General features: G+C 40.4%; 3 protein-coding genes across 4 annotated transcripts; 2 read left to right on the top strand and 1 right to left on the bottom strand.

Moving 5' to 3' along the window:
- The first annotated feature begins 49 nt into the window (after window positions 1-49).
- On the top strand, window positions 50-7287 carry syngr2b (synaptogyrin 2b). 2 transcript variants are annotated; one of them, XM_082155990.1, is made up of 4 exons: window positions 50-238; window positions 2577-2814; window positions 4986-5122; window positions 6467-7287. In XM_082155990.1, the coding sequence occupies exons 1-4, from the start codon at window positions 134-136 to the stop codon at window positions 6740-6742; spliced, it is 756 nt and encodes a 251-aa protein (XP_082012116.1). In that variant the 5' UTR covers window positions 50-133; the 3' UTR covers window positions 6743-7287. The 2 variants fall into 2 exon arrangements, with proteins under 2 accessions (XP_082012116.1, XP_082012117.1); XM_082155991.1 differs by lacking the exon at window positions 50-238 and adding an exon at window positions 1269-1295.
- Window positions 7288-8147: 860 nt separating this feature from the next.
- On the bottom strand, window positions 8148-16862 carry tk1 (thymidine kinase 1, soluble). Its single transcript, XM_082156000.1, has 7 exons — window positions 16722-16862; window positions 16601-16632; window positions 16029-16142; window positions 15327-15420; window positions 15152-15241; window positions 14749-14868; window positions 8148-8682 (listed from the first exon to the last, which is right to left on the bottom strand). Exons 1-7 carry the CDS (start codon window positions 16785-16787, stop codon window positions 8500-8502), a joined length of 699 nt encoding a protein of 232 aa, XP_082012126.1. The 5' UTR covers window positions 16788-16862; the 3' UTR covers window positions 8148-8499.
- Window positions 16863-17266: 404 nt separating this feature from the next.
- Window positions 17267-27172, top strand: afmid (arylformamidase). The gene is made up of 11 exons (XM_082155977.1): window positions 17267-17418; window positions 18612-18702; window positions 18990-19094; window positions 19904-19952; window positions 21999-22084; window positions 22844-22916; window positions 22989-23086; window positions 24458-24536; window positions 25921-26057; window positions 26353-26456; window positions 26574-27172. Exons 1-11 carry the CDS (start codon window positions 17389-17391, stop codon window positions 26601-26603), a joined length of 882 nt encoding a protein of 293 aa, XP_082012103.1. The 5' UTR covers window positions 17267-17388; the 3' UTR covers window positions 26604-27172.
- Window positions 27173-27964: the final 792 nt, after the last annotated feature.

Here is a 27964-nt window from a genome sequence, read left to right as displayed (position 1 = left end):
TCATTCGCGAATCTGACACCAGTGTCTGAGGAAGCAGCTGCACCGGTGGTGTGTGTCCGTGTTGTGTTTTCAGCTGTCGCACGCGCGCGCGTGTGTGTGTGTGTGTGTTAGTGTGTGTGTGTTTGTTTCACCGATGGAGTCGAAGAGTGTGGCGTACGGAGCCTCTCTCGCAGGAGCGGGATTCGATCTCATCAAATTCATCAAACAGCCTCAAACTATCATACGACTCCTCAGCTGGGTGAGTGACATGTGTCACCTTCAACTCATAGCGATCAATAATCTGGCTGTATAAATCATTGAGTCTTTCGTGAGTTTGCAGCACTTTTTTTTTTTTTTTTTTTTTTACTGCTTTAATGATGTTTAACTTATAGGCTTCTAATTTTTCTTGCAAGTTTTAATAGTATAAAAGTATGATAGTGCTACTTAGTACTGGAACTTATTAAGAGCTGCTTTTGAAGTCGTTTCACTATTGATAAACTATGTCGAAATTAACTGAATCAACATTGAAGGTGAATCCCAGTTAAAAAAATGTTTCCCATTAAGTTATGATGAAAATGTTATTTCTGAATCTTCTCTAAAAACTTCCCGTTTTTTTTTTTTTTTATGTTTTGAGAACGAAACATTGTATCATTCTTCAGACATTATGGGAATGTTACATTTGAATGTTCTCTGAACGTTCTAAAACTAGTTACATTTTAAAAAAAAACGACATTAAACATTAAAACATTAACATAAAAAGCCCCAAAAAGTGCATCAGTAATCCATACGACTCCAGGGGTTAATAAAGGCCTTCTGAAGTGAAGAAAAATATCCATATTTATAACTTCATAAACTATAATCACTGGCTTCTTTTATGATGGATGGATGCACTTTTTTGGGGGCTTCAAAAATCTCATGCAACATTAATTTAATATAACTCTGATTGTGTTTGGCTGAAAGAAGGAAGTCATATTCATCTATGATGGCTTAAAGTTGAGTTAATTATGAGATAATTCTCATTTTTGGGTGAATTAACCCTTTAACTGCCTTAATTGTGCCGTTCAGGAACATGATCAACTTTCCAGCGAAGGGACTTTCCATAGACGCTGTGAAATGAGAGCAAAGAGTCAGTAAGAGCTGATTCATATCTCGTCCTGTGTGTGTGTGTGTGTGTGTGTGTGTGTGTGTGTGACTGCATCAGATGACCTTGTCAACCATGTCTTGATTTACTCAGTGTAATTTGTTTACTAGCGTCACACATTTGCACACCAGCAGTGTAACTGAGTCGGACTGTCTCCAGTCGCATGAACGTTCAGGTCAGTAGTGAGTGAGTTGTGATGGTGTGTGTATCGTGTGATAGCACACCAGTACAGAATGTCCCCCGTCCCAGCGCTGACATGTAAACACAGCAGATGGCAGGTAACACGAGAACCGGGTGACGCTTGTGTTTCTGCACTGCAGGGATTATAAAGTTTGGTTTGTCTCGTCTGTGGCTTTCATGATCCTGATCTCTCGTGTGACACATTTGCATCGACCGCGACCTGCTTTCTGTCAGTGTTTCCATCAGAGGCGGAGAATCACTTATCACAACTTTTCTGTATAATTATATTGTGGTGCTTTTACTTGAATTTGATCAAATAAACTATTCAAATTCAGTACATTTATTTTTCACCAAAAGTACAAAGACGACGTTGCTCGAGCACTTTTGCACAGTCCCGCGCTTCAGGCATTAACAGACGGGTCTGACTCGTTTCAAATACCAATCAAAACTTCCAGTTCAGTTTGTGGGTGGGGTGATAATGGGTTAAGCCAAGCTTAATAGTGTGTTAACCCCGGATTAGTTATATTACAGTAGTCAACGTTTGAAGTGGATCAAAAAAGTTCATCAAAGTTGTCCTAAGACAACTAAGTTAAGTTGTATTGTTCAAAATTCATGTATAACTTTGATGAAAAGGTTTTGATCCTCTTCAAATGTTGACTACTGTATTTATATTTTAATAATATAATGGGTTATCAGTGATTTTGGTGAGGTTTGAACAACAACATACAAACAAACAATGACAGTAATAATCTCAGGTACTGATCATGTGCTTTATTTAATGTCAAGAACGTCTGTTCTGAGTTTGAATATCATTTATAGCCGTACTGAAAGTGACAATTCACATCAAACCTCGAAATTAAACAATGTATTTTTAATAATGTTAAAATTGTGTAATATTTATGAACTTGATTATGTACTAATCTATTTGGTTGCGAGTGCAGTGCGCTTGCAGAGACTCCGCCCACACTCTCTTCTGATTGGCTGTGAGTTTAGATTGATTTGGTTGTGAGTGCAGTGAGCTTGCAGAGAGACTCCGCCCACACTCTCTTCTGATTGGCTGTGATTTTTTATTGAATTTTTCAGGGACAAATTGCTTGTCACTGGCAGCTTATCTCAACATGTCTGCTCAGGACACAGTGTCACATTAAAAAAAGACAGAAATACCATTTGTATAACTTAATGGGAAAAGTTTTTATAAGGTATTTTTGTTAGTTTTGCTTTTATTTCTGCATTGTGGTTTGATGTTTGATGCAGGTTTCACTTCCCTTCATGTCAGGTGTTTTCCATTGTGGTGTTTGCCTCCATAACCGCTGAAGGTTACGTGAACAGCCCGTATACACCCGACGTGAAGTGTGTCTTCAACGGGAACGATGGAGTGTGTCGTTACGGTGTGGGAATCGGCGTCATCGCATTCCTGGCGTGTATAGCCTTCCTATTGGCCGATGCGCTCCTGCCTTCGATGAGCAGCGCTCAGGAGCGCAAGTACGTCGTGCTGGCAGACCTGGGCTTCTCAGGTGAGACCGACTTCTGGGTTTCAATTTCACTTCTATAAACTCTCCTTTAGTCTCTCTCCTTCCCTTCACCTCTGTACTGATAAAACATGGTCAAAATGATTCCAGTTCGCATTGATACGTGGAAGCGACAAACAATTCTGTATTATGAATTTTTAAGGCCAGACAAGTAATTTGGTGAGGTCAATTTGTAAAGAAAGACACACGCCTGCACACATATATATTCAAACGCGCATATCTATAGACTTTTTCAACGCTTGCACATTGGATCCTGTTTCAGGGTTTGTGTTCTCGAGCTCCAGACACTGCTGTCGTGCAAATGAACGGCCAGAACATATTAAAAGTTAATAACTAATGATCTTTGCAACGGAAGTGAATCAGTCAAAGCTAACTTTATCTGGACAATAACTTTATTCTAGATCTGCTGTAAAGCCTAAACACTCTCTGTTACTGTAATCTCCTGTTATCACTGTAAAGCTGCTGTGAAACTCTATAGTGTTAAAGCGCTGTATAGATGAAGATAACTTGACTTGACTGCTGTTTTCATCCAAAGTTGGGAATTTTTTTAATTTATTTTTTAATGATCTGTACTTTATTGATTTTCTTATTTGCAAACAATACAATAAATTATATAAACACTCATGTACTTGACATATAACCAAACCACTAAATCAAAAACGTACATAAAACAATACAGTTAATAAATAAATTGTAACAATATAAATAATAAGTGAATACATAAATAAATAAAAAAGTATGAAGTAAAAAACAAAACGACAACAAAGAAGTAAAAACAAAGTTGGGAATTTAACTTGTGTGTAAAATTGGAATATCGCATAAAACATCTGTGATTAAAGCAGCGTTTCCATCCCATGTGTTCAAGAGAACAAAATCTGCACTTTATTGGAAAACTGGTGCAAAAATATGACAGAATAATCGTTCTGATCACACACTTTCAGAAACACCAAACCAACATTAGAGACGCTGCGACGCCATTGGTCGGCTGGTTACTCCAGTTATCCAATCACAGCCTCCGCTGAGACAGTCACATGAGGTTTGAGGGATTCATTCAGTTTCCGTCCTAGTTTATGTGCTTGTCTTCTTATTAGATCAAATAATAATCATGCGTTTTTTATGCACATCTTGCATTTTTTTGAATGCAATGTCCCAGAATGTGCATCCAGTGGAAACACAGCTAGTGAAGACCTGAAGACCTCAGTGGTTGAGGAGGATCTCTGTGTCAGTGAACAGTGTTTGCATGTTTCTTCGTTCTTCTGTTCCGCTTGTGGAAACTGTGGTGCCGTTGTTTTCCACTCGACCTGTTCTTGAAGCATCATCAGTTTGAGATGAACTGCCTCTAAACGTTCTGTAAAAGTGAAACTCGTTGTGGTTGTTTTCTACATCGACCTCTTCCTGTGTGAGTGCGTAGCGTGTCAGACGTTTGGCTAAAAAATGTATACCAGGGTTATTACGTTTATCTAAAACAAACCATTAGAAACATTTTTGTTAGTAAAAGTCCTAATTTACACACACACACACACACACACACACACACACACACACACACACACACACACACACACACACACACACACACTCACACACACACTAAGCTGTCGTTCTGTGGTTGAGCACAGACGAGCACTGAACACTATTGACCAGAACATGTCACCGCTGTCTTATAAACACCTCAGGAACTGTGGACACTTGTGGAGAAGTTCAACATGATGATGAGATGATCAATGTAACTCCACAACAACTACAGAAATGTCTCCACTAACATTCAGAAACTCTTCCTGAGTCTCTCCGTAAGGCTGCACTTGCTACTGGTTATTCTGGGATTCTGGATGAGTGAGATTGGCCTGTTCTGTTATTGCCGGAGTTTCTGAAGCTCGTGTAAAGACTCCGCCCTCTTCTGAACGGAGGCGGAGCTAAAACTCATTTGCATTTAAAGGGACACACACACAAAAATGGCGTGTTTTTGCTCTCACCCAAAAAGGGGCAAATTTGACAAGCTATAATAAATGATCTGGTATTTTGAGCTGAAATTTCACACACACATTCTGGAGACACATTCTGGAGACAGACAGATTTATATTACACCTTATGTAATATGTCAGCTTTAAGGATGTATAGACAGTGATTGTGAATGAAACATCACTTCCTCTGATCAGGTGCCTGGACTTTCCTGTGGTTTGTGTGTTTCTGTCTCACGGCCGATCAGTGGACGAAGACCCTCAACACCACCGGCATCCCTAAAGACGCTGCCCAGGCCGTCATCGCCTTCTCCTTCTTCTCCCTCGCGTCCTGGGTGAGTGTGTGCGTGTGTGTGTGTGTGTGTGTGTGTGTGTTTACTTGTACAACTATCTTTGTGAGGACCAGTTTGAGTGTTAGACCAGTGGAGTGAGGACAGAGAGAGTAAAGTGAGGTCCTCAGTTTCTGAGAGCCTTTAAAGGCCTGTTTGAGGGTCAACACTTGGTTTTAGGGATAAGGTTATAATGAGGTCAAGGGTCGGTTTAGGGTCAGGGGTCGGGTTAGGCACTTAGTTGTGATGGGTAAGGTTAGGGTAAGCGGCTAGAGATTGTATTGTGTCAATGAATGTCCTCATAAAGATAGATGTACTAGAGTGTGTGTGTGTCTGTGTGTGATCCAGCCGTCTGAATGAACAGGATGAATGAGGAAATCAAGTAATGAGAAACCTTGACCTCTGGTGCTCTTCGTTTGTCGAATTTTTTTTTTATTTCAATAAAATGAATGTACTATATTTTATTTTGATAATGTTTTTGTATTTTTAGGTCGTTTTATGATACTACATTATATATACGCTGTATTTATAATCCATTTATTCTCTTTTTGAGCATAGACTTGAAAATGTAATGTCCAACTTATACTGTGGTAAATCTTGAACGCTTTAGAGCGACAGACTGAAGTTTGATCTCTTTATAAACACGACACTTGGCTGATTATTGCTGAAGTGAAAACAGTTTAAAAATGTGATCTTAAAAAAAACGATTTAAAATTTTTATATGAAATCTACATTTTCAAAAACAAGTTTTACTCTAAAACTGCAAGAAAATCAAAGCCATAAATCCAAACAAGTTGTGTTCCAAATTTGAACCTGATACCTGAATAAATGATCTCTCAGTGAGAGTGTGTTCGGCTGCAGTACCAGACGCTTCCACTAGAGGAACTCGTCTCACATTCATTTCCAATGCGCTCATTTCTGACCGAAGTGTGACTGTTGTTTTCAGGACCATTAAACCTTTTCGAATCATGTTCATGATTTTTTTGTGTGTTCTCGTAGCCAGTGCCAAAACCTTTACCAAGTTTCGTACCATTAAAATTTTCAGTCAAGAATGACCGAAGAGCACCAGAGGGTTAAAAACAAAACAACAAAATGCATAAATGCACAATTTTTTTTGGTTGACTATAATTCATGTGGTTTCTTGTTTGGGCCCAAAAAATCTATTAAATACTCATATAAATGTTTTTATTTATTTAATATTTTCATTTTTGATTTATTATTCATGTCTATGATTTTTTTTTTTTAAATAAACGTAAAACATTTTTTTTTTTTTAAATGACGTAAGAGGGTTAAACGTTCATGATATCCCACTTGCAGCTGTTGATTGACAGTCGAATCTCTCGTCCTCAGGGAGCGTTGACTTACTTCGCTCTGGTGAGGTTTCGTCAGGGCGTTGGAGACGTGAGCCAGAGTTACGCCGGTCCGCCCACTGACTTCACTTCCCCTTATGCTCCGTCCACTGACATCACTTCCCCTTATGCTCCGCCCACTGACATGACTTCACCTTATGCTCCGCCCACTTACCCGTCCTTCCAGAACACCGGGCAAGACGTTTACCAGCAGCCGCCATTTACCCCGAACCCCGACCCGTCTGACCAGAACCGGTACCAGCCGCCCGTCTACTGACAAGCCCCGCCCACAGGCCAACGAAACACGACACCCGGGGCACGTGACGCCGCGGATGTGGGAGGAGCCTCGGCTGGTGGCCAATAGGAGTCGGACTGTGCTTTTACAAGGTGGCCATAAATGTGTATATAGTGTTTTCTTCTGTAGACGAGTTGAGATTTGCACTGATGAGCTGGAATAAAGTGAAGCCGATCTGTCGCTCACACTCCTGGAATCACAGCAGTGTGTTTGTGTTTTGTTAATGAGTGGGAATGTGGCGGAGCAGAAAGAGCTTTTTATCAGTGCGTGAAGAGCTGTTACATCAGAGCATGTGATTCACTGGAGACGGATGGGAGCGGTTGTTAAAGCCTGTAAATTCACGCGAGATGCTTTTGTTTGCTTCCAGATCTGATTCAGTGTGAGAAACTGACTCTGGTTTTGTTTGTCTGGATCTTTAGAAACACACTGTGATGCTGGTTTTATCTGTTCGGACTGGTTTTCTGCTGCTCTGGTTCTCCTGTGGAAGTTTGTTTCTGCCACGGAATAAAAAAATCTCACATTTCTGACTTTTTTCCCCTCAGAATTACGTTATAAAACTCAAGATATACTCTAGTGTTCAAAAGTTTGGGTCAGTGAGGGTCTCTTCTGCTCACCAAAGCTGCCTTTATTTGATTAAAAATACAGTAAAAAGTCAAATATAATGTAAATCATCTGTTTTCTATGTGAATATATAGTAAAGTGTAATTTATTCCTGTGATCAAAGCTGAATTTTCAGCATCATTACTCCAGTCTTCAGTGTCACATGATCCTTCACAAATCATTCTAATATGAGGATTTGATGCTCAAAAAACATTTGATTATCAATATTATTTTTGTGGAAACAGTGATACATTTTAAGATTCTTTGATGAGTAGCAAGTTCAAAATAACTTTTGTTAACATCTTTATAATGTCTTTACTGTCACTTTTGATCAATTTAATGCATCCTAGATTAATAAAAGTATCAATTTCCTTAAAAAAAAAAAATCCGTAATCCTAAACTTTAGTATAAAGAACTATTTCTCAGTTCAGAGATATTAAAATTGAGCTTTCTAATTAGTTTTAAGCCATAGCAGAAACAAGCTTCTATGATATACAGTAACATTGACATTAATTCATCAGTATTGTTTTTTTATTTCAATTTTGTTTTGTGGTTTGCATGCAGTTCACGTTTTCAGTGCTTAAAGGTTTTAGCATTTACATGTTGTATATTTCCAGGTTACAGGTGTTTTCTCTGAATTAATAACCAGATTATATTTATTTCTATTGCACCTAAAAACAAACAGAAACACTGGTGTGTATTTCTATATTAAAACAAACGAGTCTTTGATTGAGAAATGTCATTTTTATTTACATGCATTTGTTGAATTAAAACGAACTTCATGTAATTCCTAGTGAGCAGAAAATGTTTAATGTGAAAAAACAAACAATTTTAACCATAAAACATCACGTCCATGGCAGTGTTTCAGGATGTCAGCTGGTCTTGTTAGACAAATTTAAAAACTTTACGATTATTTATATTAAAATACGTTCAAAATATCTAAAGATACAAACAATATTCTGCTGGATCCTAAACAAGGAGTTCAAGTTATTATTTACAGGAAATCAACAGCAAAATGCCCATCTCACACACACACACACACACACACACACACACACACACACACACACACACACACACACACACACACACACACACACACACCAAGTGCTAAAGTCTCGCTGTAGTAACAGTCGTTCTCAGATGTGAAGGGAAGAGAAGAGTTTGCGTGGAACGTTTTGATCTAGAGGTTTTCCTGACGTCACATGATGTGGAGGAGTCTCGTCTCGCATCGGGTCTCGGTTCTCTTTACTCTTCATCAGATCTCCGTAACACATCCGACACACAGCGTGGTATTTATCAGAGCCGCCGATCACCTCCACCTGAGGAACAGGGACAAAGAGGGACGTCTCAGTATATCGCCAAACGGCAACAATCTGTATCGTGGATCGTTCACACAGTTTTCTGTGTCTGTGTGTGTGTCTGTCTGTGTGTGTGTGTGTGTGTGTGTGTGTGTGTGTGTGTGAGAGACTTCAGATGCAAAAGCCTCTAAGTGCCATCTGAAATTTTCTTCTAGATCATTTTTAATTTTTATCAGGCTTGTATGTTTATGTTCAGTTATTTCACTTTAATGACAATGAAAATTACCTATTGTCATTAAAGTGAAATTACTGAACCTAAATATACGAGTTTGATAAAAATGGCCATTTTAGAAGAAAATTTCAGATGGCACTTAGAGGCTTTTGCATCTGAAGTCTTCATTCATTCATTTATATATATATATATATATATATATATATATATATATAAAATGCAATGGGGGAATATTTGTGTGTCCTGATAATGCCAAATGTCTGATGTTACCTGTAAAACTGGCCTAAATTATTTTAAATAAATCTAGTCAGTGACAGTGAAAGCATATTCATCTAAAATAATTCTGTTTTCAGCTTCAGAATTGTGAATATTGTTATTCTGGTGTGTCTATTGTCCTGTGCTTTGGGTTTCAGCACCAAGTCCAAGTCTATTCATTTACACACAATGTGATACCAAATTTAGAATATTAATCAAAAGTAAAAACAAATTGTTAACCTTTAACCATGTGTCTATGACAGGGTATCTGCACAATTTTTAAAGTCAAATGTAAGGCTTTTTAAGACCTTTTTAAGACCTGAAGAAATCAAAATTAATACCGTACATTAGGGGTGCGCAATATTGACAAAAATATGTCTCGACATTTTCAAAGTTTTGTTGATAATAATTAGATGATATTTTACTGATTGTGTTTTTGTACTGGTATCCTGGCTGGTTTAGGCCTGTTGTTGACAGCAAACCCACGATATTCATATTTTTTTATATTCTATGCAGTGTTCAGTTCACAGTAGTGACCGAAATTAAAAAAATTTATTAAGGGGCAATATTTGACACCTTAAATTGATTTCCAGGGGCATTTTCACCTATTCATGGATTTCATCAGGTCCCTTTCCACAGGTGTATTAATCAAGCACAATGCAGTCTGCATTCATAATCTAGATGCTTGCTTTTATACACCTGTGGTTAGGGACCTGATGAAATCCATGAATATATGGACATTGTTTCTAAATGTATTTAGAGGTATGCATCACCTTTTATGTCAAATTCTAATATTCAAATTAAATTATATTAGAATAACACAGTACCAATGTCAAATTAAATCATTAAATTAAAATCCATTCTTGCAGTGCAGAGGTGACACAGAAGCGGCATCAGAACTGGCATTAGCCTACTATATTTACAATTGCATAAATAAAGCTATTCAATATTTAAATATGAAATGATTTATAATTTTAACGTTTTAATTAAAGGATACTTTAAATATGAAACTAAAACCACCAGTAGGTGGCGGCAAGAATAAGCGAGTTGTTGGAGTCCTTTATTCAACTGATTCGTTCAAACGGCTGATTCATTCAGAAAAACAAGTGATTGTTCATTGAATCGTTAAAATGATTCGTTCAAAACGCGGATTTCAGTGAAAAAAACATCATCGCTCTGTTGGCGTCATTATGAAATTCTCGTCGGCGATATAAAGTGAAAATTGACAATATTGTGTCCAAAAAGTAACTCACAATGTTAATGTGTCTTTATTGTTCATTTAACTGCTGTATAAATAAATAGCACATTTGCAATTGTGCACAGGAAAACGGCAATCTTGCTCATGTGATATTCTAATCTAATATGACAACATAATTTTGATATAAATATAAAACAAAAACTCATTTGGGGACATCTATAACTGCACTGACACATCACACAGTGAAAGCAAGCATGAGAGACAAACGCGATGTCAGCTCGCACTCGCAGTGCCTCGTACATAGTTAAACAATGATTACAATATCATCATAGTTCATAGACAATATCGCACACTCCTAAGCACATAAAGAATGAACTTACAACTGAACTGACATTTACTCGTTTTCTTCTCTCCTCTCGCGTGCAGGAGACAGACGTAGGCTAATATACTGCCGTAAGTGACGCGAATTGTCACGTGAACAAGCAAATCCACAAAGATAGAATTAAAAAAATAATAAGTAGGCCTACGCTAATTAGATACTTAACTAAATGCTTTCGAAATTAAAACTAAGTCAAAGTGTCATCTAAAATTTAAGACCTTTCATAAGTAAAAATAAGACATTTTGTAAAATATATATATTTTTAAGACTTTTTAAGGATCCGCGGGGACCCTGCTATGAGTATCGCAATAATATCGTATCATGAGTTAATTATCGCGGGTTCAGTATCGCGAGGTCAGTATCATGAGTTCAGTATCGTGAGTTCAGTATCGTGAGTTCAGCATCGTGAAGTCAGCATCGCGGGGTCAGCATCGCGGGTTCAGTATCGCGAGGTCAGTATCGTGAGTTCAGTATCGCGAGGTCAGTATCGTGAGTTCAGCATCGCGGGGTCAGTATCGCGAGGTCAGTATCGTGAGTTCAGCATCGCGGGTTCAGTATCGCAATAATATCGTATCATGAGTTCAGTATCTTGAGTTCAGTATCGTGAGTTCAGCATCGCGGGGTCAGTATCGTGAGTTCAGCATCGCGAGTTCAGCATCGCAAGGTCAGTATCGCAAGGTCAGTATCGTGAGTTCAGCATCGCGGGGTCAGCATCGCGGGGTCAGCATCGTGAGTTCAGTATCGTGAGTTCAGTATCGCGGGGTCAGCATCGCGGGGTCAGCATCGCGAGTTCAGCATCGTGAGTTCAGCATCGCGGGGTCAGTATCGCGAGTTCAGTATCGTGAGTTCAGTATCGTGAGTTCAGCATCGTGAAGTCAGCATCGCGGGGTCAGCATCACGGGGTTAGTATCGCGAGTTCAGTATCGTGAGTTCAGCATCGTGAAGTCAGCATCGCGGGGTCAGTATCGCGGGGTCAGCATCGCGAGTTCAGTATCGCGAGTTCAGCATCGCGGGGTCAGTATCGCGAGGTCAGTATCGTGAGTTCAGCATCGCTAGGGTTGGGTATCGGTTGGGTTTTATCCGATACCAGTACTTACTCGGTATTTTTCAAACGGTTCCGGTGCTTAAACGGTTCTTAAACCGGTACTTAAGAAAACGAAACCGCACACACTTAATACCTGTGTGTGTTTTCTGAAAAAGATTTTCTGATTTCTGATTAAATAAAAAATTGTGCCGTTTAAAAGGCTACTGATGTAGCCGAAAACACTTAAGTTAAGATCAAAAATTTTTCTTCTCATATTATTTATATATATTATATAACGTATTATATATTATAGACTTTTACAAAACAGAAAAATATCTGACACTGAGCAGAAATATTTAACACACATAGTATAGCCTCATATAAATATACTTGATATACTTCATACTTGATATGCAAGATTTGCAGTTGGCATTAAAATACTAGACTTACCCGAAGAGGAACACTGCAGCTGAACTTGAACTTTAGTCAAGAATGTCAGAGGTTTTGGGTTCTAATCCGCATTCGTAGTTTTTTGTTTGTTGTTGTTGTTTTTTTAAACCGATTATGCTCATCAGTGGTTGTAAATCAAGCAGGGACACTTTGTGTGCATTAGGCTATATTTTTTTATTTAACCAGAACTCTCCGCGCACATACTCATCTGAGACGCGAGCACACACACACACACACACTCATCTGAGACGCGAGCGCACACACACACACACACACACACACAAACTCACGCACATACATCTGAGACGCGAGCACACACACACACACACACACACACACACACACACACACACACACACACTCATCTGAGACGCGAGCACGCACACACAAACTCTCCGCGCACATACTAGACGACGCCTCATAAATAGATCGATCTCTGCAACGTATTGAAGCGCGTCCGCGTCCAACGTATTGAAGCGCGCGTGAAGAAAGTGCGGTGTGCGCGAGCCACAAGAATCCGCGCCACTGATCGCTAGATCAGAGCGCTAGATCGTCTCTTATTTAACAAACGAACTAAATGAATGCTCTGCTGGTTAACTGGAGATGTTTTGTTATTGGATCATTCATGCCGCGAGATGTTTTATAGGGGGCGGTGAAAAAAGTCAGGCACCGAAAGTTGCGTTCTTATTCGGTCTCGATATACTACCGTTTACGTCGGAACCGGTTCTCTATTGGAACCGGGTTTCGGTACCCAACCCTAAGCATCGCGGGGTCAGTATCGTGAGTTCAGCATCGCGAGTTCAGCATCGCGGGGTCAGTATCGTGAGTTCAGCATCGCGAGGTCAGTATCGTGAGTTCAGCATCGCGGGGTCAGTATCGTGAGTTCGGTATCGCGAGTTCAGCATCGCGGGGTCAGTATCGTGAGTTCAGCATCGCGGGGTCAGTATCGTGAGTTCAGCATCGCGGGGTCAGTATCGTGAGTTCAGCATCGCGGGGTCAGTATCGTGAGTTCAGCATCGCGGGGTCAGTATCGTGAGTTCAGCATCGCGGGGTCAGTATCGTGAGTTCAGCATCGCGAGTTCAGCATCGCGGGGTCAGTATCGTGAGTTCAGCATCGCGAGGTCAGTATCGTGAGTTCAGCATCGCGGGGTCAGTATCGTGAGTTCGGTATCGCGAGTTCAGCATCGCGGGGTCAGTATCGTGAGTTCAGCATCGCGAGGTCAGTATCGTGAGTTCAGCATCGCGGGGTCAGTATCGTGAGTTCAGCATCGCGGGGTCAGTATCGTGAGTTCAGCATCGCGGGGTCAGTATCGTGAGTTCAGCATCGCGGGGTCAGTATCGTGAGTTCAGCATCGCGAGGTCAGTATCGTGAGTTCAGCATCGCGGGGTCAGTATCGTGAGTGGTCAGTATCGTGAGTTCAGCATCGCGAGGTCAGTATCGTGAGTTCAGCATCGCGAGTTCAGCATCGCGGGGTCAGTATCGTGAGTGGTCAGTATCGTGAGTTCAGCATCGCGAGGTCAGTATCGTGAGTTCAGCATCGCGGGGTCAGTATCGTGAGTTCAGCATCGCGAGGTCAGTATCGTGAGTTCAGCATCGCGGGGTCAGCATCGTGAGTTCGGTATCGCGAGTTCAGCATCGCGGGGTCGGTATCGTGAGTTCAGCATCGCGAGGTCAGTATCGTGAGTTCAGCATCGCGGGGTCAGTATCGTGAGTTCAGCATCGCGGGGTCAGTATCGTGAGTTCAGCATCGCGGGGTCAGTATCGTGAGTTCAGCATCGCGGGGTCAGTATCGTGAGTTCAGCATCGCGGGGTCAGTATCGTGAGTTCAGCATCGCGGGGTCAGTATCGTGAGTTCAGCATCGCGAGGTCAGTATCGTGAGTTCAGCATCGCGGGGTCAGTATCGTGAGTGGTCAGTATCGTGAGTTCAGCATCGCGAGGTCAGTATCGTGAGTTCAGCATCGCGGGGTCAGTATCGTGAGTTCAGCATCGCGAGGTCAGTATCGTGAGTTCAGCATCGCGGGGTCAGTATCGCGAGTTCAGCATCGCGGGGTCAGTATCGTGAGTTCAGCATCGCGGGGTCAGTATCGTGAGTTCAGCATCGCGGGGTCAGTATCGTGAGTTCAGCATCGCGGGGTCAGTATCGTGAGCTCAGCATCGCGGGGTCAGTATCGTGAGCTCAGCATCGCGGGGTCAGTATCGTGAGCTCAGCATCGCGGGGTCAGTATCGTGAGTTCAGCATCGCGGGGTCAGTATCGTGAGTTCAGCATCGCGAGTTCAGTATCGCGAGTTCAGCATCGCGGGGTCAGTATCGTGAGGTCAGTATCGTGATATGTATTGAATCGTGACACGAGGGCATCGTTACACAGCTAGAAACAAAGCAAAAGAGGCGGTGATATCTCAGATCTTCTGACACGGTAAAAAGGGTTCAGTTCACTTTACTTCATTTAAAGGCAACGGGTTTCCGCAAAATTTTTTTTTAAGTGAACTGATCACTGAGGATGTGACACGGATCGCTTCTGCTGAGAAAGTGTGTGTGTTCTTCCTCACCTCTTTCTCAGAGCCCAGTCTCTTGGTGTAAGCGGCCTCTTTAAAGCACTGCATGCACACGGCGTTCAGCTTCACCACACTCTCCGCCAGAGGAACCAGGTTCAGGATATTCCCGAAGGGCTGCCAGACACAAGGGTCAAAGGTCAACAACATCACTCAGAGAATACAATACATGTAAAATGAAAAAATGCCTTAATAAATATAACATAACTTGTATTAAAAAAAAAAAACTACACATGAAAATATATAGTATTGTAAAATACATAAAACAAATAGTAAATGTATATTAAATATTATAAATGTAATTAATATTAAATACATTTATATACATAGTAAAATAAAACAAATAAAATAGTAATGTAAATGTGGATGTATATAGAAATATCTTTATAAACACACACACCTTTCTCTGGAAGGTTCCATCAAGCGCTGCTACTATGATGGTTTTTCCCATGTTGGCCATTTCTTCACAGAACTCGACGGTGTCTGGAAACTGCAAAACCCACAGATCTGAGTTACTGAAGAACACATGATAAAGCAGAACACCAGACTGAGACGCAATAATGATCGACACGTACAAACTGTCCCTCGTCGATGCCGATCACACACGCCTGGAGAGCCAGAGACCGAACATCACCCAGAAGACTAGCAGGAACAGCATCCATCATACTCCTGCACACACACACACATCAGTTACACACATCAGTTACACACATCAGTTACACACATCAGTTACACACATCAGTTACACACATCAGTTACACACATCAGTTACACACATCAGTTACACACATCAGTTACACACATCAGTTACACACATCAGTTACACACATCAGTTACACACATCAGTTACACACACACACACGCCTGGAGAGCCAGAGACCGAACATCACCCAGAAGACTAGCAGGAACAGCATCCATCATACTCCTGCACACACACACACATCAGTTACACACATCAGTTACACACATCAGTTACACACATCAGTTACACACATCAGTTACACACATCAGTTACACACATCAGTTACACACACACACACGCCTGGAGAGCCAGAGACCGAACATCACCCAGAAGACTAGCAGGAACAGCATCCATCATACTCCTGCACACACACACACACACACACACACACCAGTTACACACACACACACACACACACACCTGGAGAGCCAGAGACCGAACATCACCCAGAAGACTAGCAGGAACAGCATCCATCATACTCCTACACACACACACACACACACACACACACACACACACACACACCACTTCTTACATGTCATGAGTGGCCATCCCCGTCTGAGAATAGCGAGTGTCTTTGGCGTATTTGATGAGCAAACAGGAATACTGAGCGACCTGGAACCTCCTCACACGCCTCATCAGCTCCGTGCTGGACACACACACACACACACACACACACACACACACACACACACACACACACACATTAATACATCAACTCACACAACACCTTTTAATACATCAGGAGTTTCACTGGTTTGAACAAAACTTCATTCATCAGAAGTCACACTAGAGTCTGATATAAAGAGTGCATTAGGCTACATTGTGTTTATTGTGAGTGTTTTAGCGGATTTTCCAACAATTAACCGCAAACAAGGACACTTTCCTCATAACAATAACTTGCTTTTATTATAAACAGAGCTTGTGACGTCAGGAACAGCTAAACTTAGAAAACTAGGATAGTATTTACATAAACAACACGAGAGACAGCGCGCGCACATATTCTCATCTGCATTTGGCGCCATTCCGCTGAACATGAACATAAACATAGGCTAGTTTACCAGTTTTACAGTCATAATTCATATCATTTCATTTATTCTCTCTCACCTTTTTCCTGAGAACATCGGTCCGAAAATAATCTGAGAAGATAACAGAGACATTGAGGTCATTAATATTTACATTTACAAAAGCACAACAAAAGCGTTAAAAAAGTGAAACGGTGACGCACCTGGATCTGTCCTGACGTCTTCCGCGGGGAATTGGGTAAAATCTTCGCTACATTCAAACAATCCATGTCTTTTGTCCTTGTTTCTTGTGTTTTGTGGTGATCTGGACACACAGTGCGACTTCCAGCAGGATTTGAACGTCCCGCCACCGCCAGTTTGTCGATTTATAGTTCCTGCAGTGTCACGTTCTTCAGGACCAATCACGATCGAGGGCGTGCGCATCCGTGAACAGTTCTACAAATCAGAATGAGCGCTGATGAGCTCCTGTGATGTGATTGGTCGCCGCCCATCCAGTGTGTGTCTGAATAACTGACGTCACAGCGGGGGAAGTTCCTCAGCGTCAGGAAGAGTTCAGGCGGGAATTTAGAGAAGAGTGCTTTAAAAATAAAGAAAAAGGAATAAAGAGTGCATTAAGTTGGTACAAAACAGATTTTTTTTGTTGTCTAAATTTTGCGTTTAATATCCACCAATCCAGTACAATTATGTGCCAAATTACGGTCGAATGAATGAAGCTTCAGGGCGTTGCTCATGACTTCCACATTGTGACTTCTTGTAAACTATGATTTGAAAGCATTTAATTATTAACCGTGTGTCAATAACATATGATGACATGAGGTCCCCTCACCTGTGCTGCAGTCTCAAAGGTCTAGACCAGCAGGAGAGACCATCATGAGCGACTGGAAGAAGATGAGCACAGATGTAAGTGGGTTTTTTTGTGTGTCAAATCAAAAACTGTTTATCAAATACAATAGTTGATTGTGAAATGAGTCCATAAACTACTGGAAATTCATTCGGGCATTTATAAGAGATTAATAACTATGTTGTCAAGTCGATTAATCGCATTTAATATACATATTTGTAAATGTGTGTGTGTGTGTGTGTGTCTACATATATATATATATATATAACACACACACACACAGACATATGCAAGTACAAACTTGGATGAAATGTTAGATGCTATTTTGAAGCACTAGTAATTATAAAGAATTACGTTTGATCACAAGCACTTGTGAAACTTCCTATCTCTGATCTAAAAACTTACATAATTATTACATAAAAAAAAATCTAAATTATGACATTAAAAAGTCATAATTGTGACATTAAAAAAAATCATATGATAGAATGATAATTTCGACATAATTTTGACTTTGTCATTTGAACTTTTGTCACAATTTAGAAATTTTATGTCATATATATGACTTAGTATATTGTTATTTGAACTCTTTATGTCATAAAAAAGTTTTTTTTTATGTGGTAGAAATGGGCTTCCACAGGGTATTATGTGCAATTTATACTTTTTTCCCATTAGTATATGAAACTGTATGCAACAGTTAAATGTTTCAAACATTACCTCACTACACCAGGACTGTTTAATTCAGCCAGTTTTCATCTGAGAAAAAAATATGACTATTTTGCATTTTTAATTCTATAAAAATCCTAACTTTTAGTTGCCCCAATAAAAAAATTGTCAAGATAGATGTGGAACAATCACTACTGAGTACTCGAGGTTAATTTATTACTCTGGAAATGGTCGAGTGCATTGCATTATGAGTTAAATATAAGTATAAAATAGACCTGGTATTCCATACGGAAATTCACATATTGTGCACTGTATGCTTGTTTTTGGGGGTTCACAGGTGATACATGACTCCCGGACCCACACACAAAATAGGATAAGAAACTCGAGGTAGAGCAATGCTATTGCTAGTGTGTGTTGTAATGACAGTGTCCTGCCAGCAGGGGTCGCTGCGCGCGCACGAGTCTGTTTATCTGTGAGCTCGAGCTTCAGTACTCACTCAGTCACGTGTGTTCGGGTCGCTGCGCGCGCACGAGTCTGTTTATCTGCGAGCTCGCGCTTCAGTACTCAGTCAGTCACGTGTTGTCCTCAGGAGCTCGAGCTTCAGTACTCGCCGAGTCGCTGGTCACTCAGGATGTCCGCGGATGACGTCATCAGAGCCCACGTTGCCGCCTTAAAATCAGGTGAGCGCGTGTTTGTATCCCACAAAACCCGTGTGTGTGTCTGTGTGTGAGCGGGGAAGGAGGAAGATTTTACTTCATTTCATTCATGAAACACAGGGAAATACCTCATCTTCATCTAAACGCACCACAGATGCTCCTCAGGCGGGAAGAGCTTTGAGCACGTGACCTACATCTGTGACATGAGCGACAGGACTGTTCACATTGCGTTTAGTTCCAATAATACTGAATTTAGAGGTGTGTGTGTGTGTGTGTGTGTGTGTGTGTGTGTGTGTGTGTGTTTTCTGCAGGCACAGAGAAAGCTCGAGCTGTCACTCAGACTTTGATTGACGTGCCTTACGGTGAAGGTGACAGAGAGAAACTGGATGTTTACCTTCCCATCAGCTCCAGTCCAGGTGTGCTACAGTTATCGTAATCAGTCTAGAATTACATAACAAACGTTATTTTTGTTTTATTAACATTTTAAATGAGCTTTTTATTTGAATTTTGTCATGTTTATTTTTAGTTTAAAAGTCCCCCTGTAGTCAATTATTTTATCCCTTTAAACTCATCTTTGATCACCAAAATGATATTTTTTTCCTTGATATAATGTCTTCATGCCTTAAAATAACTTGAATGTAACTCGACACCCTTGCCTCATTTAGGATTCGCGGTTCTATGAATATGCAAATGAGCCCCGCCTCCACTCACTCACTCAGCTCAACACAGGGGGACTTTAATTTTTAGTCATTTCGTTATGTGCTTTTGTCATTTTGTCATTTTATTATTATTATTATTTTTATATTGCTATTTAGGTTAAGTTTTCATTTATTTCCAGTTAATCATTTTAGTGCTTCTGCATATACTTATTTCAGTTTATTGCCATGGCAACATTTCTTATTATCTTTTATTTTATTTTATTTTATTTTTTTAATAATATACATTTTATATCAGCTATACATTTTTTTAAAATAGTTTTAGTTAACGATAATAACCCTAATAATAATCATCACAAATTTGACTGTCTTTAGGTAGTTTGGTTTGTTTTTAGAAAATGGTATTTGCATTTTTGGTTTGTTATTCTAAGCTGTTATTAATGAGAACTGTATTATCTGTCAGTTTCAGATGTGCGTTAATAAATCATACTCTACATCAGAGAGTGCATCTCATGTTTACTTTCAGAAACTAATGTTATATTTTGTATATTATTATTAATGTGTTTCAGATCTGCCGCTGGTGATTTACTTTCATGGAGGATACTGGCAGTTCCTCAGGTCTGATCCCTCGCTCTCTCGCTCCCTCGCTCCCTCGCTCTCTCGCTCTCTCTCTCCCTCGATCTCTCGCTCTCTCGCTCTCTCTCTCCCTCGATCTCTCGCTCTCTCGCTCCCTCGCTCCCTTGATCCCTCGCTCTCTCTCTCCCTCGCTCTCTCTCCCTCGCTCTCTCTCTCCCTCACTCTCTCTCTCCCTCGCTCTCTCTCTCCCTCGCTCTCTCTCTCCCTCTCTCCCTCGCTCTCTCTCTCCCTCGATCTCTCTCTCTCTCTCTCTCCCCCGCTCCCTCGCTCTCTCTCTCCCTCGATCTCTCGCTCTCTCGCTCCCTCGCTCCCTTGATCCCTCGCTCTCTCTCTCCCTCGCTCTCTCTCCCTCGCTCTCTCTCTCCCTCACTCTCTCTCTCCCTCGCTCTCTCTCTCCCTCGCTCTCTCTCTCCCTCTCTCCCTCGCTCTCTCTCTCCCTCGATCTCTCTCTCTCTCTCTCCCCCGCTCCCTCGCTCTCTCTCTCCCTCGATCTCTCGCTCTCTCGATCTCTCTCCCCCTCTCTCCCTCGCTCCCTCGATCTCTCGCTCTCTCGATCTCTTCGCTTGTTTCCGTGATCAGGGACATTTCCATGAGATTTCCAAATCAAGTATTAGCATCAGAGCCGTACATCTGTGAGCATGTGACCCTGAACTGAATATTGTTGTGTAGTAAAATAATCAGCATGAATGTGTGCGTCTGTTGCTATCGTTAACTAGAACTAAAACCCATCGTTAAATCATAATAATTTGAATATATGCAACAAACGTCAAGCTCTCATTACGTCAACACTTTCTGTAAGAATGATCATCCTGTCCTGTTATGAATGAAACAATCATACATGCATTCAAACTTAATCAGGCCAATAAGAGTCTATTAACTAAAACTCTTCCTTGTATTATACAGTGCGTGCAGAATTATTAGGCACGTTGATTTTCTGATCATATTTTTTTTTCCAGGCACATTTGACCAATTTCAAACCACATTAATCGTAATAACTACAATTAATTTTGTATTTAATCATTTATAAGTGATATATAATTGTTCATGAAGGTTGGAAATTAAAAACGCCTTATATTCAGGTGTGCAGAATTATTAGGCAAGTTTTCTTTTACAGATAAAATAAGCTAAAAAAGAGATTTAACGCAGACTGAAAAGTCAAAAATGATTAAATCCCCATGAGAAGAATGTAATACTAATGCAAAACTAGAAATTGCAGTTAAGGCATGAGCATTGGACAGTGAAATACTCATTAGGTCAGCAGGGTCAGACAAAAACAGGTGGAGAAGAAAAGACACATGTTAACTGCAAAAGAATTAGGAATTAAGGTGAAGAATTAAGTGTGAAACCATCAGGAACCCTTTAGTCTCCAGTGCCACCATTTTCCAGAACTGCAACCTACCCGGAGTCTCCAGAAGTGTAAGGTGTCAGGGTCTCAGAGACTTAGGTTAGGCAAAGAATCCTAAAAATGACCCCCACTTTAATAAGAATCACAAGCTGAAGTGTAGTGAAATACACGGAGACTGTTTTTTGATATGCTTTATAGACAGACAGAATGAGAGTGACTCTTACAGGACCAGCACCACCTCCTCTTCTACCACTGTTTGAAGAATTCATCTTCCAGAATCTGACAGTAAGTTTTGAGAGTTAATTTTTAGTCCATCTCTGCCAAACGGACTTTAGGGTAGGAGATGGACTAAAAATAAACTCCCAAAACTTACTGTCAGATTCTGGAAGATGAATTCTTCAGATAGTGGTAGAAGAGGAGGTGGTGCTGGTCCTTCAAGAGTCACTCTCATTCTGTCTGTCTATAAAGCAAATAAAAATGTAAAAACTTTTATTTTTTTAATTACTAAAACTTAAAGCTTTAAATAAATGTAAATAAATTAAATTAAAAACTTTTTGTAAAGTGCTATAACTTAAGCTTAAATTAAAATTAAAATATAAATGTAAATAACTCTAAATATGAATCAGCCCCATACTGGTATATCAGTGGTATTAACTCTGGTTCTGGTGTGTTCTGGGTCCCAGTAAGGACGAGTCCGGGTTCCTGGCCCCCCCGCTGGTCCAGAAGGGTGTGGTCGTGGTCGCCGTGGGTTACAGCACCGCTCCTGCAGGTACGACTGGGCATGAGCTCACCTTGAGCTGCAGAGGATCATGGGAAACGGATGTGTTTTGTATCGGTGCGTCCCCATTCGCATACTATACGTCCTAAATGGTATTCGGAAATAGAATCAGTACGTCTCAAATCGTAGTATGTCGAAATGAGTGTTCCAAAGAGACCCGGATGGGCTACTATCTCCCGTCAGAATCCAAAGTGCAGATCCGTGAACACGCTAACGGCTAATATTACCCACAACCCATCGCGAGTTGGACAAGGATTCGATTAGAACTACAAACACGGATAAAAAGTGTTAAAAAACTACAAACATGGAGGATACGTGAGTCCGGTGGTTATGTAGAGAGGATTAGATAAAGGAGTTTGAGGGATTAATTATCAGTATCTAAACTGATGAGAAATGTATTTATTCAATGTTGTCCACATCATATTTCATCTGCAGAAACACTGAACTTTTGTAAAGATACGTTTCGCCATTAACTTTTAAATGCATCATTATATTCAAATTGCAAACACATGAGGAGAGTCTCCTCACGAAAGACCCACGACTGCAGATCAACGTGCGACAATTGAATTAGTTTGAATGGAGGATTTTAACTGTGAAAGATGATTGACAGGGCAGTTCAAGCACGTAACTAAGCAACAGAGCTGTCCATCAAAGATGACGAAGTAGTTTGTCCCAAAAGCTTTTGCTACACACTCAAAAGTATGTACTTTTCTCCACATAAACGCAGCGTGTGTGTGTGTGTGTGTGTAGGGAACATGGATCTGATGGTGTCTCAGGTGCGCAGGAGCGTGGCGTCGGTGATCCAGCAGTATTCGCACATCAGGTGTGTTCATGCGTCAGGTAGAGAGGTGGCTGATGGGAAGTCTGTACTCATGCTGTTCTCTGTGCTTCTCAGTGGGCTTTACCTGTGTGGCCATTCTGCAGGAGCACACCTGGCCGCCATGGTCCTGTCCACCGATTGGTCCGAATACGACGTTTCCCCGCAAATCAAAGGTGTGGATATTAAACATGTCACTTTCTCTTTCACTGCAGCCCTTATTATCCCTGACATATGGAACCTGTTTGCCAAATGGATTAGTTTATTTACCCTTTAGACAAAATATATTCATATATAAAAGAAGTTTCAAACATTTATTTTGTGGTTTCATATTTGATCCATCAGGCTTTTATGGCTCATATAAGCCCCTTTCACACAGAGATTCCGGAAAATACACGGATAAAGTGACCCGGGATTTGACCCGGGTTCGTTTGATTTTGGTCATTCACACTGCCAGTGATTTTCCGGAATCAGAGAGTGCGTTCACACACAACCCGTAAAAATGCCGTAAAGACACGTGACATCGATGTGACTTGTAATCTCAGCAGCGTCTTAAGTTTGCTTATGAGCTGCGATCTCTCTCTCGAGAAACCACGCTTGTGCATTTGTTTCTCTGATTCGATCATAAACTTGCGCATTACATACCGTTTCACAGCTGGAGAACGAGCCCGGCTTCAGCGTCATCACTACGACACGGCATTGTTACGGCTTTTGTTCACACAGCGCGCGTTCTGGGACTGAACACGGCAATGTTACTAGGTCCCGACCCGGCATCGATCCCGGCTTAAATCCCGGGTCGAGTTTGCGTTCACACAGAAGGCGCTCTGGCAATTTGCCGGCAATTTGCCGGGTTCAAAGCGCTGTGTGAAAGGGGCTAATGTCTGATATAGTGAGAACATGAAGACAAAAACAGCTACATTTTATTCAGAGACTTAAACTGAGCAATAATATGCTGTTTTCTGCAGATGCTGATATTAATATGCACAAAAAGTGATGAAAATCTGATGCTTGTAATGTAAATCAGTGTGATCTTTAAAGCAGATACTTACATAAAATACATATGTCTTAGTAAGATGATATGATCATAGTTTTATGATCAAAGCTGTAGTTTTAAAACATAATGGAATGCAAATACACTGATAATTGAGTGATGAACATATAAACCTTCTGAAATATTACTAACAATATCAGAGTTATTCTTGCGTTTACTTGATAAAATCAGTGTAGATTGAGAGCAGAAAGACTTGTAAAGCTCGAGCTGAAGGAGGACGCTCGCTCGTACAGTTATACTGAGAGACTTTTACTGGATGAAAGAGTCTAAACTCTCGATCAGACACAGAAGCACTGGAGGAGATTGTGTGGAAATATGTTGATCATATAGAGGTGTGTATCAAATATAATACAGTAGTTTTAAAGAGTTAAAAGTTGTAAAGTGTGTTTGTGCATTTTTCTTTTCACTCTTGGTTTGATATTTACTCCTCGAATGCTTCATATTCAGACATGAAGTGCGATTACAGTGTCTTTTCTGCTCTTCTATTCGCTCTCAGGTGCTTTTCTGGTCAGTGGTGTCTACGACCTGCAGCCGATTCTGTCCACATACGTGAACGAGCCGCTGAAGATGAACGAGTGAGTGTCTCTTTTCATGCAAGGCCTTTGAACACACAACCATAAGATGCTGCTGTTTAGTTTAGGGCTGTCAAAATAAGTTGCAAATGACTTTTCTCCAGTGTTGTGACGTATTTCCAAGAGAAAGGTAATATTGAACAGAGGGCAGGGTTTTACTTCAGTGCTCCTCCTCTGCATCTCTGCTCATAGCAGACTAGCGGTTTGAGTGGTTTAGCGTTTTCAACCCAAGCCGTCAAACTGACGTCATCAGAGAAGGAACGCCATTCCAGACCGGAAGTAACTTTTCAGATTTTGATTAAAGATTACCACGCCAAACAATTTTTTCTGTGTATTAACTTGCACGGATTAATTGTTCACCACAAGACTAGTAATATGCGCTAACAAAGTAATTAGGGTCAATTTTGATTTCATTTGCTAAAGGCAATACTTGTTCATGTTAGAGGAAAAGTGCTTTACTGTCTCCTGTGTCCACAAGAGGGCGCAAGCGAGCGCAATAAGCAAATATAAACCAAATCAAGCATCGCATCTTTTATTGAAATGAAATCACTTTCACTTTTTAAAGAATTGTTCTTAAATCAAATATAATTTATTTAATGTGCATGCAAGGAAAATTAGGTTACAATAGTGCATAAAACTGTTTGAGCATCCGTAACCTGAGAACACACACTTGAACACACAACGTAATGAACTACATCAACACACAACAGCAAACTGGCATTCAGAAACACTCACTTCTACTCTCTACATCTACATCTACATATTGATCTTCAAAAACCCCAGAAGCTCAGCTTGATCTGAGCGAGTGCTGTGCGCTTTCTGTTTTCAACACACACACACACACACACACACACACACACACACACACACACACACACACACACACACACACACACTCTCACATACACACTCTCACACACACACACACACACACACACACACACACACACACACACACACACTCACACTCTCTCTCTCTCTCTCTCTCTCTCTCTCTCTCACACACACACACACACACACACACACACACACACACACACACACACACTCTCTCTCTCTCTCACACACACACACACACACACACACACACACACACACACACACACACACACACTCACACACACACACTCACACACACACACACACACACACACACACACACACACACACACACACACACACACACACACACTCTCACACACACGTTAAGCGCTTCTGTTGACAGTGTTTCCAGGGTTACTACATTCGAATGTGCCGTTTTTTAAATTACATTTTTTTTTATTCGACGAATATTCGAAATTCGTATTTCTATGTGCCAGCCCTACTGCTGTTGTCCAAAACGTTTCCCTAAACCCCAGTGAATCCCGTGGTGGTGACTTTGTTTCAGGGAAGTGGCGTTAAGGAACAGCCCGAGTCACTTCCTGTCGCAGCTCAAAGTCTCGTCTACTTCCTGTGACATCATCGTCGCTGTGGCGCAGAACGACTCGCCCGAGTTTCGGAAGCAGTCGGAGGAATATTTCAAAGTAACGACATTCACTTCCACACATTATTATTCACTTCTTCAGTGAGCTCATTCCTTATGACTTAAATTATTACATTGTTTAAATTAATACATTTTTATCTAACTGTGATTTTGTATATGTACATTTCTGAAATACATAACTTCCTCTGATGTCAGATCACTGTAAGCTGTAATGTGGACTCATGCTCTCTCTGTAAAGCTGCTTTGAGATGATGTGTGTTGTGGGAAGCGCTACACAAATATGTGTTTTAAAGTTTGCATGTTGGAGAAGATGAAGTGTGTTTGATCCTCTAGGCTCTCTGGAATCTGCTGGTCTTAAGGTCTCTTTTGAAGACGTCCCCAACACTGATCATTTCAGCATCATAGAGCAGCTCGTGGATGAGGACTACCGCCTCACACAGGTTTAATTAGCATTTGTCTTAGTTTCTAGCCTGAGAAAAGTTGCAATTGCCATTTAAAATGCTATTTTTATACTTAATATTTATTACTGATCTGCATTTCTTTCTTATCTCCCGAAGCTCCTGCTAAAGATGATGGGGAAAAGTTGACGATTGTCCAATTACCCAGAATGCATTGCATCGCTGTGAGTTGACCTCAACACGACCTCACTCTTTGTCCAATCAGACACTAGTATTAACAGTTTTCATCATCATTTGTGTGTGTGTGTGTGTGTGTGTGTGTGTGTGTCGGTACATTCAGAGCTGTGTAACATTTCCTTTAAGATGGTTATGTTTTTAAATGTCTTTCGAACCATTTGATGATTTCATTTGACATGCAGATGTGATGCAGATGATATCAGTTGTTGATCATATCAAGTCACAAATGAATATATAAGTTATTTGGCATTAAGTGATTGCACTGGAAATGGCTCTGTCACTGTTCATTTGGTTTTAAAATGTTGTACAAAAGTTTTCTGTGTTAAGTTTTAATTGAATTGGTGCTGGAAAAACAGGTTTAAACCAGCCTTGCCCTAGTCAGACCAGTTTGGTTTCAGTGGTATTTCTGAACTAGCCTCACCTGGCTGGTTTAAACGTGTGTTATCAAGGTAACTGTATGTGGATATGGTGTTAGTGTGTGTGATTTGAGGCATTTCAGTTCAATAAAAAGCTGATATGAACCCCGTTCTTGTGCTTTAATGTTGCTGTAGTAGTTTGTTCATGTCACGGGCCGGTCCGGCAGATAATGGAGAGATTGTCTATAACAACAACACAGTCTCTGTATTAGAGGAGCGCGTCTCAAGAGGAATTCAAAGACGAGGCAAACTCATTGTACACTTATAATATTCTTTGCATTATTTAAAGTCACAAAGTTTTATTACATTAGATATAAATCTAAATGCTCTTCATTAAAACAGAACTCGTAATTTTGAAGGATTTGCTCATGAATATTAATCAGAATACGATGGCGTTAGTTGCGAATCTTCCGGACTTATAACGTATACTGTTTAAATAATAAAGTAAAAGAGGTTACATTTAAAATTGTACATGGTATATATCCAGCTAAAAGTGTGTTAGAGAGGTTTAATTTAGATATTGATTATTCGTGTGATTTTTGTTCAATAGAAAAATAATCTGTTATCCGTCTGTTTTGTAATTGTAAAAGACAACTTTTTTTTTGGGGTGGATTTGGAACATTTTATTAGAAGGATTAATTGAATAATTTTGATATGTATGTATTGTTCCAATGAAAGTAATAATGATAGGTATAATTTAACTTTTATTGTACAACTTTGTATTATTTTGGGGAAATTTGGGAAGAAATGGTCAAGATCCAAGCCAATTACAAATTTTTTTGGGATGTATTAATATGTAAATTCTGAATACTAAAGTTCGTTGGATAATTAAAAAAAGAAGAAAAAAAGGTTGCGTAACCTACTTAATATGTAAGTCTTCAGTGATTCTTTCATTGG

This window comes from Leuciscus leuciscus, assembly GCF_965113295.1.
Source record: "Leuciscus leuciscus genome assembly, chromosome: 23".
NCBI lineage: Eukaryota > Metazoa > Chordata > Actinopteri > Cypriniformes > Leuciscidae > Leuciscus > Leuciscus leuciscus.
This window is presented reverse-complemented; position numbering and strand designations above follow the sequence as displayed.

Bases quoted from the DNA above. Each gene is read 5' to 3' on its own strand.
- tk1 (XM_082156000.1), bottom strand. From the start codon at position 16,787: ATGGATTGTTTGAATGTAGCGAAGATTTTACCCAATTCCCCGCGGAAG. The intron at 15,421-16,028 runs GTAAGAAGTGGT...GTGTGTGTGCAG, and splicing joins GGGATGGCCACTCATGACAT to GAGTATGATGGATGCTGTTC. The intron at 14,869-15,151 runs GTGTGTGTGTTT...TGTGTCTGGCAG, and splicing joins ATGGAACCTTCCAGAGAAAG to CCCTTCGGGAATATCCTGAA.
- syngr2b (XM_082155990.1), top strand. From the start codon at position 134: ATGGAGTCGAAGAGTGTGGCGTACGGAGCCTCTCTCGCAGGAGCGGGA. The intron at 239-2,576 runs GTGAGTGACATG...CCTTCATGTCAG, and splicing joins TCATACGACTCCTCAGCTGG to GTGTTTTCCATTGTGGTGTT. The intron at 5,123-6,466 runs GTGAGTGTGTGC...TCTCGTCCTCAG, and splicing joins TCTTCTCCCTCGCGTCCTGG to GGAGCGTTGACTTACTTCGC.
- afmid (XM_082155977.1), top strand. From the start codon at position 17,389: ATGAGCGACTGGAAGAAGATGAGCACAGAT. The intron at 26,058-26,352 runs TAACGACATTCA...ATCCTCTAGGCT, and splicing joins GTCGGAGGAATATTTCAAAG to CTCTGGAATCTGCTGGTCTT. The intron at 26,457-26,573 runs GTTTAATTAGCA...TATCTCCCGAAG, and splicing joins AGGACTACCGCCTCACACAG to CTCCTGCTAAAGATGATGGG.